The sequence below is a fragment of the Hipposideros armiger genome, unplaced genomic scaffold, assembly GCF_001890085.2.
Source record: "Hipposideros armiger isolate ML-2016 unplaced genomic scaffold, ASM189008v1 scaffold_28, whole genome shotgun sequence".
Taxonomy (NCBI): Eukaryota; Metazoa; Chordata; class Mammalia; order Chiroptera; family Hipposideridae; genus Hipposideros; species Hipposideros armiger.
The window spans coordinates 5,667,896-5,676,820 of record NW_017731378.1 but is presented as its reverse complement, the minus strand read 5'-3'; the positions used below and the strand labels follow the sequence as shown (position 1 = coordinate 5,676,820).

The window sequence follows — 8,925 nt, the reverse complement described above, 5'->3', positions numbered from 1 at the left end:
GATATTAAGCTAAAGGCCAGATATAGCCTAAGGTATAGAGATATGGATGTAAGCTAGAGTTATTACATCTCTCCCAAGTTATTTAAAGTTATTTGAATAACTTTTCTAATTACAATGTTTCATATATTTATGGAATATTCTATGGTTCTTGGGTCATTTCATATCACATTGGGACATACACGTACATGGTGTACTGCTCAGTTGTGCATTGAACTCTAGAGATGGTGAACTAATAGTTAATTCACTCTAATATCTTTTAAAAATGGATCATAACTTGACTATTAACTTTCTGTTCATAGTGTTACAAATCAGCCAGGAGATCTTATTTCAAGAGTTAAATGTTTTTGAATTATATGAAAATTATTAGAAAAGGGAAATAAACTATAGACTATAATTAACCTCAGAATATGATAATTAAATCCTTGTAATGGATTTTATATTTTAGGCAATGTTCTTCTGGACTACACTTTACTTTCATTCAGTTACTGTGGCACTTACCTGGCTAGTTACTCCTCTCTTCCCGAATTTGAATTGGCGGTGTGGTAAGTTCTAGCATCCTGCAGAATTCCTTTCATTTGGGTTACATTTTATTTGTTAAAGGAATTTACATAATTCCTTTACATTCGGTTACTTGTCTTTCTGGATTTTATCACAGGACATATACATGAAAAATCTGAAACAAGAAATAAATGGAAAGAATAGAAGCCCTAATAATAACATTTAATATAGTTACTACTTTTAGGCATAAAATTTGGTAGGGCAAAAGCTAAATGAGAGCTAAAGTAACTATCACCTTTCTCTTTTTATTAACGGGTTATAATTATCTCCTTGTCAGGTAAAGAATACATTTATAAATACATAAAGATTCATCTTTTCTAAAAATAAATGGTAACTTTGAGTTATTTGCGTATTTCCCACTAATGTTAAAATGAAGATGGTCTCTATATTAGAACTCAGTTGGAAGTAACTGCTTTTAGAGACATTGGAACAATTATATGTTCAGGGAGTGGAACATTGTACCGCCTTTCCCAGATGTACAGGAAGCACCTGTGCATAGGACACACCTGGGTCATTCCATGTGGCCAGCTTCACAGCTGCACTCACTCGTTCATCCATAATATAAACATCAGGGAAATCTTGTTAAGGGGAAGTGCCAAATGTTCCAGGAATGACTGAGGATACTCCTTACATATCAGTATTTCTTATATAAAAATGTAATCATCTAGGTTCAGAGAGCCACATTTAGTTTACACAGTTTATTTTTTTAAAAAAGCTTTATCGAGATATAATTGACGTAAACTGCTCATATATATATACAATCTCATAAGTTTTGACTTACGTATAAACCCACAAAACTATCACCATAATCACGATAATAAATATAGCCATCACCCCCAAACGTTTCCTTGTTCCCCTCAGATCCTTCCGTGTTGGCCCTTGCCACTCATACCCTCACTCCATCACTGCCCCATCCCCTGCCCCCATTCCACCACTGATGTGCTTTCTGTCACTCTGGGTTGGTTCATGTTTTCTTGAATTTCATATACAGGGAATCTTACATTATACATATTCTCTCTTTTTTTTTTTTTTGGCTGGGATCTTCCATGCAGCATAATTGTTTTGAATGATCTTATTTTGAAATTCTCTTATGCTGTGTGTGTCAATAGTTCATTCTTTTCTATCCCATGGTATGGGTATCCCAGTTTGGTGATCCATTCTCCCATTGATGGATGCATTAGTTTGCTAGGGCTGTCATTAACCAAGAACTACAAACTGAGTGGCTTAAACAACAGGAATTTATTGTCTCTGTCCTGGAGGCTAGAAGTCTGAGATCAAGGTGTCATCAGGGTTTGTTCCTTCTGGGGGCTGCGAGGGAGAATCTGTTCCAGGCCTCTCTCCTTGGCTTGTGAATAAATCTTTTCATATTTACATGTTCTTCTCCTTGTATGTGTATCCGTCTCCAAATTTCCCCCTTTTATAAGGATACTAAGCATATTGGAGTAGGGCCACACTAAATGACCTCATTTAACTTAGTAAATATCCCATTTCCAAATAAGGTCACATTCTGAGACTCTGAGGGTTAGGATACCAACATATGAATTTGGGGGGACACAATGCAACCCATAGCAATATTTAAAGGATGAGTAGGGAACAGCCTTGTGAAGAAGAAAAGGGAGAAGAATCCAAGCAGAGGAATAGCATGTGCAAAGGCCATGAGGCCAGAGCATATTCAGGTTCAAGGATTTAATTAGATCATTACGATGAGAACAACAGATTAGCCATGAGAGACAAGCCCAGAGGGACAGTCTGAGGACAGCTCATGAGCAGCCTTGTAAATAAGTGATCATGGAGTTTATCATCCAAATCAGGACACTTCTGAGAGTGAAAGGGGATGTTATTAATAATTAATGCCAAGCAACAGGCCTAAACTGGGTTTGTCCCGGGCATACTGGGAAGGTTACTTACCCTATGTATAAGCCATTCTAATGGGCATATATCCTTTATCCTAAAGGCGATGGGAGGCTCCTAAAGGGTTTTAAGCAGAGATGTGACACGATCAGATCTGCATGTAAAAGGACTCCTTCCAGTCCTATCATGGAAGACATATTGGAGGGAAATAAGTCATGGACATCAATTAGTAGGCCATGGTGGTCCCAGTGAGAGATGACTGTGGCATGGATTAGGGTAGTGGGAATAGAGACCAAGGGAAGTGAAGATATTTGGGAGGTGTTTAAGAAGGAACTCCATGGGATATGGTGGCTGACTGAATGTTGGGCACGGTGCTGAGGGAGAGTGAGAGTTGAGGGTTATACCCAGAGTTGTGACTTGGGCACTTGGGGACATTATGGTGCTATTCAGAAAGGTACCGAAGGCATGGGAGGAGGGAAGATTAGTTGGAACAAGCTGATCGAGGGTCCATGAGATAAGTAAATGGAGATGTGTAATTGGCTGTTGATGCATCAGTTAGGATTTAGGTTCAGTTGCTGTCACAGAAACCCAAATTACCCCAAAGAAGTGGCTTAAACCAGAGAGAAGTTAGTTTCTTACACATGCAGTCGTCTGTGTATGAGAGCTCATGGCAGGTATGGTGGCTCCCCAGAGCCAGGAGCCTGTCTCCAACTATCTTGCTCTTTCACTCGTAGGGTGTTGTCCTCATCTCTAATCTAAAGTGGGGCACCACCCATGTATTTCTGGGAGCCAGTGAGAAGGGAAAAGAGTAAGGGAAAGGGCACAAACCGTTGCTGGAATGCATAGCCTGGAGGTTGCACACATCACCGACACTTAGATCCCATTGGCCAGCTCAGTCACAAGTGATGTTGAGCTGCAAGAGAGGCTGGGAAATGTGGTCCTCATGGTGGGTGACTGTATGCCTGGCTAAAAATGAGGAGTTCTGTTCCTCGGAGGGAGAAATGGAGAATAGATGTTGAGAGACATATAGATGATAGATATCTGCCACAGATATCGAGGACTGGAGCTCAGGAGACAGGGCTGGAGATAAACATTTGGGATTTGTTAAATCAGATTGGTAATCAAAGTGCTAAAAGTGAATAAGAAGACCGAAGGAAGAACTTTGGACAGAATCTAGAGGAACACCAATCGAAGGGACTTGAAGAGGAACAGGAGCCTCACTGGAGACTGAGGCGGAGCAGTCATGCAGGGAGCAGGGGCCCAGAACATGCCTCAGCTTGGGTTCTGCAGAAAGCAGAACCTGAGGCAGAAGCTCTTGAGCCACTTCTTTAGTAGGGAGTGCAATCTCAGACAGGAGGCACGCAGGAAAAGGGGAGGAAGGTGGGGAAAGAGGGGAGCCATATAAGTGTGCATTACTTTGCCAGCCACCGCTTGGTACCAAGTGCAATTGATGGCTCTTTCTCGCAGGTGGTCTTTGGAGAGGCTGTATGAACTACTGTGAACGTGGATAGTCGTAGAGCAGTGACAGACAGTGGACTGGGAAGGGGAGAGGAAGATATGAGAACTTATCCACCAAACTCCTGTTACCCTGTCAATCAAAGGTCCACTGCACAGGGTATTAACTCCACCGCACTTAGGTTTATTGTGGCCTCCTGCATGTCGTGGCCCAGGGGCCAAAAGGAAGCTGCTGGGCATGTGGAGTAGGTATGAGGTGAGGCACAGGTGGGGTGTGTACCCACAGGAAATTCGTGAAAGCCTACACATTTGGACAGCCACCAAGTCAGCTACTTAGAACAGGTGATCTGGGCCTCACAAACAGCAGGAGACTGAGAGGTATAGAGTGTCCGTAAGAGGTGTGTGACAGAGTCCAAGAGTCATTTCAGAAGGTAGTCATGGTAAGCAGAGTCAGATCCTGCAGAAAAATCAAGTTCCACAAGGGCTGAGAAGTGCCTGTTGGATTTGGGATGAAGGTGGATGTCAGTGGATTTGGGACAGAGCTGTGTCAGTGGAATGGTGATGATGTAATGCAGATATCCTGGGATGAGGGGAGAGTGCTTGAAGGGGAGGGGAGAGACATGGAAAGGTGACTTGGGGGAGGGCTTTTTTTTTTTTTAAGGTGGTACAGATGAACACTTAATTTAAATATTGACAGATAGAGTCAGGAGAGAGGGAGAGTGTGAAGATGCAGCAGAAGAGTAATAACAGATAAACTCATGTTCCTAAGAAGGCAAGGCCTGTAGGATTCAGAGCACAGGCTGTGAAATTGGCCTTAAGTGGAGGGACGTGCCTTTCATTGTAACAAGAGAGGAGAAGGAAAGACTGACACTGGCCCTGACTGGTTAATTACACTTGATAACAGGAATTGGGAGTGATTCTAAGCTGATGGCCTCTATCTTCTTCCTGGGAATCAAGGTCATTTACTAAGAGTAAGGTGGAAAGGCAAGAAGCTTCAGGAAAATGGAGAATATTAAAGATCACCACATTAGAGAACGTGAGGAGAGAGAACTGACCAGAGAAACAGCAGAATTGGAGGTTGTATTGGGGCTCCAGTAAGGGTGTGAACCAGGAATTTACAATGTCACTGACACACATAGTCCTGTGATCTTTGTTCCTGTTTTGCCAGGCATCTGAGGCAGAAAGTCAAAAGATCCAAGGAGCCAGCAATACCAGCAAGAGAATGGTTGGACAGGATATTTGTGATAGGGACGGAAGGAGGTGAGGGCAGGAGGAAGCCAACACACAGGCGAGCTCCACACATATTAGTTCTAGTTTCCCAGTCACAGCTCTGAATGGAGAGCGCTGGCTCCTTGTATGAGGGGATAGCTCACATTAATTTTGCTTTTCATTTCACCTAGCAAAGGACTTGCTCATGGTAGCCATTCAAGATATTCTCTCAAATGAATAGATTTTAAAGTACCAGGAGTATTAAAAACTCGGTAGATGATCAGTTGGCATCAGCGTGTACAGTACACCCAGGTTCCTGGAGCACTCGTGTAGAAACTTCGACACCTACACTTATATTTCAGCAAATGTGATGATGTATTCCATTTTCTAGATTTGGATGAATTAAATACAAATTTAATAAGGGAGATTAAAATAGCCTTGGTAGCATATGACAGAGTGATATTTAAAAAAAAATAGTTATTTTGCTTTCTTAGGCAGGTACAGTATAATGACAAGCATGATTATTTATAAATTTGATATTAATGGCATAGTAATTATGTATAATAATGTCATAAGGTATAATAAATTAAGTCTCAGTTTATGTAAATTGTTTTCAAGTAATTAAATAAATATTCTCAAGATAATGAAATTCAAATGAATTCTTTTTCACCAAATGCAATTTTTCTCCAAGGAACTGGGAATCGAGTGTCATTTTGTGCAAGAAGTCACAACTCACTGTGGATGTGAGCCAGATGACTTTTAACCCCATGAGCTGGCACCAGCTATGCTTGTCAAGTCCCAGTTCAGTGACTGTGTGGACCATCGAAAGAAGTAACGAGGAATATTATCTCAAAGCAAAGTAAGAGATTTCATTACAACACAATAAAGTGGTGGTCTCTGTTTGCATTCATGTAATGTGATTGGATCAATTTGATGAATTAAATGGTTTTATACATACATTTTAAGTTATAATATCTTTCTACATATATAATGACCTTGGAGTGGTTGTTTGCATTTCAAAAAGGTTCTCTGTGACTTGATTTCCCAATGAGTTTCTTTTAATGATCAAGTCATCCTAGAGCTTTTTCCAAAATGCTTTAATTTTCCAAAATTTTAGTGGTGCTTGCTATTTTAAAACATGCCTATTGTATAAAAAGAAAGGTTATAAACTTTTGCTCCTATTACTTTGTGCCCAACTGGAATCTCAAACATAAGAACCTTTTAGCTATGGAGATTTTATGCATAGATTATACACCTTCAGCCACATCATCTACAAACAAAAGGGTATTTGCATGTAGTAGAGTCTTGGGAGTTACCTATTTAAATAGAACTGGGTCAAAGAGAAATTCTATGCCCAATGTCCTAGGGATAGTTGATGATAATGATGTCTTTGTTGAAAAGAGCTCAAAGACTCGAGGTGCCCCTGAACTGACCCCAAGTTAAAGATGTTGGTCATGTACATCCTTGAAATTGCAATTTTTGAAAAATTGCCTCCTTAAGAGAAACTTAAAACTAGTAAATCAAGTTTTCTAAATGCATAACCATGAGAGAGGGCACTTTTTTCTGCTCAGTATTCTTTATGTCTCAATTTCATTTTTACAAGAACCCTTTGAATAGCCAAACCTGTCTCTAGCCTGAGTCGACAACACTGCGGGTAATGCCTCTAACAGATCCTTGCCAGGGCAGGCAAGTAATTTATCATACCTTCTCTATTTTTGCTTCCCTTGAATATTCTCTTCTAGCTCTGAATGCTGAGTTGTGGTTTTTCTATAAGCAAATAAAGTGGGAGGAAAAGTGAGTGGCTTTCCGGTTCAGAATACCAGCAGAATTTGAAAACACTTAAGCCTTACGTTTGAGTAGTAGGTACTATTTTACATGATCACTTTACAAAATTATTCATCACCTGTAAAACATAACCAAGGAGGTTTTGAATGTAATGCATAAAGCTATGAATAACTCATCATGATAGCCATATTATGGATTAAAAGTAGATACATGGTAAATTTGAACATGAATTCTTGATACTAGGGGCCGCAAAGTAGCTGAATACAATCTACATATATGTTTATTTTGGCCCATAGTGTTTTTTATTTGAATTGATTGCCAACATTTTAACTTTGAGAGATCTTCATGAATATCCAGATTATGATATTCTCTTGAAATTTTGGAACCAAAATCCTCACATGTCAGCAAACCCTCTTGGCTGGCGCTGAGTAGTGCCTGCCAGTTTTAGGAGGAAAAACAATTTCCCATTGGCCACAATTGCCACCTTCCCACAGTTCACCTGCCAGGCCCTGCCAACATTCAAATTCCGACCCTGCTTTAGATGTTAACTTTGGAAAATTTTGAAAATCCCTATGTATTTAATTTATAACTGTGCATTACTTCTCCTTTTATGACATATATTTTAAAATCTACTATTTGGCTTTTATCTGTTTTACTTTGTTTCCTTTTTATAAGTTATAACACCTTTCCACCTTGTTCACCACCAATATTCATCAGTTACATTAATGATGAGTTTCTGCTGATCTGATTATTCTAATGTTTCTTTTTTCTATAGGTCAATAAAACTACCCATGGAAGACGGGTCATTTTTTAATGAAAAGGACTTAATTTTTCCCAGCTCGATGCCGAAGGATCTTATCTACGGACCTGTGCTCCCACTGTCAGCCATTGCCGGGCTAGTAGACAAAGAGGCAGAAACTTTCAGGGTAATTACCTGGTACCTCTTCCTGTTTGCCGTCCCTTAACCATCCCATGAAACATGCAGGATAGAGAGGATCATCATGGTTTGTAATACAGATTAGCCCTGGAGACCACGAGAGATGAAGACCCTGTAGTTAGTGTGACGGGGAAGATGGTGGCATCGCTGACTGGAACAGGGAGCCCAGATGTGATTTCAAGTTTGGACATACTGAATTTGGGGTGCGGGGAATGCATCCAGGTGGAGATGCCAGATGGAAGTTGGCCAAGTGGACCTAGTATTAGAGAGGAGTCAGGGCTGGAGACACACAGATGTCAGTCATTCCCACAGAAAGGGTAGTGGAAGCACTGAGGGGAGGGGTGTGGTGAAAAGGAGAGAAAGGGTGTCAGCGAAGTGGGCCAGAGAGGAAGCTGAGTGCCAAGAGTTAGGAGGAGGAAGAGGAGTCTGAGAAGAAGCAGTCACAGAGGTAGGAGCAAATCCAAGGCTATGGGAAACAATGGAAGGAAGTTTCAAAAAGGAGCTTGTAAACATCTGCACATTTGTTCACTCATTCAATAGATTTACCAAGTTCCTTCTATGTAGCAGGAACTGTTGTAGGCAATGGGGTCACACGGTGACCAACCAGGCATAAAAATCCCTGCTTCTTAGAGCTTACATTCTAACAGGAAGACAGAACAACAACACCAAAAGAAAGAAATACATTAAATCATTGCAAAATGTGATAATTGTTCTAACAGGATAAATGAGGGATGGAGGTGAGGACAAGATTAACAATGCTGGTCAAGGAAGGCCTCTGAGGAGATGACACTTAAACTGAGACTTTAAGGACTAGGAGGTGTTACTCATGCTACAGGGTGAAGAGTGTTTAGGCAGAGGGAATTGCATGTGCAAAGGTCCTGGGGGAAGAAAAGAGTTCATATGTTTGAGGAGCTGAGAAAAGGCCCGTGTAGCTGGAGCACGGAAATGAGGGGGAAGTGAGGTGCAGGTGATGTTCAAGAGGGAGGCAGAGAGCAGACAGTAGCACATGCGGGGCCTTTGAGATGAAGGTAAGGAGCTTGATTCTAAGCCCCTCGAACCTGCATTATGCTAATACTTGTGTGAAAGCTCCTAGCTGTGGATAAAGGATGTAGAGGTTCCCAAATATTTTT

The 8,925-nt window shown here is 40.9% G+C and overlaps 1 protein-coding gene across 1 annotated transcript in view; it reads left to right on the top strand.

Annotated features, from left to right (window-relative positions):
• Positions 1-8,925, top strand: part of CFAP43 (cilia and flagella associated protein 43) — an 88,690-nt gene that overhangs the window by 5,455 nt on the left and 74,310 nt on the right. Inside the window, exons 3-5 of the mRNA XM_019636287.1 lie at positions 446-542; positions 5,765-5,932; positions 7,634-7,784. Of these exons, the coding sequence (XP_019491832.1) occupies positions 446-542; positions 5,765-5,932; positions 7,634-7,784 (416 nt within the window). The remainder of the gene's footprint in view (positions 1-445; positions 543-5,764; positions 5,933-7,633; positions 7,785-8,925) is intronic.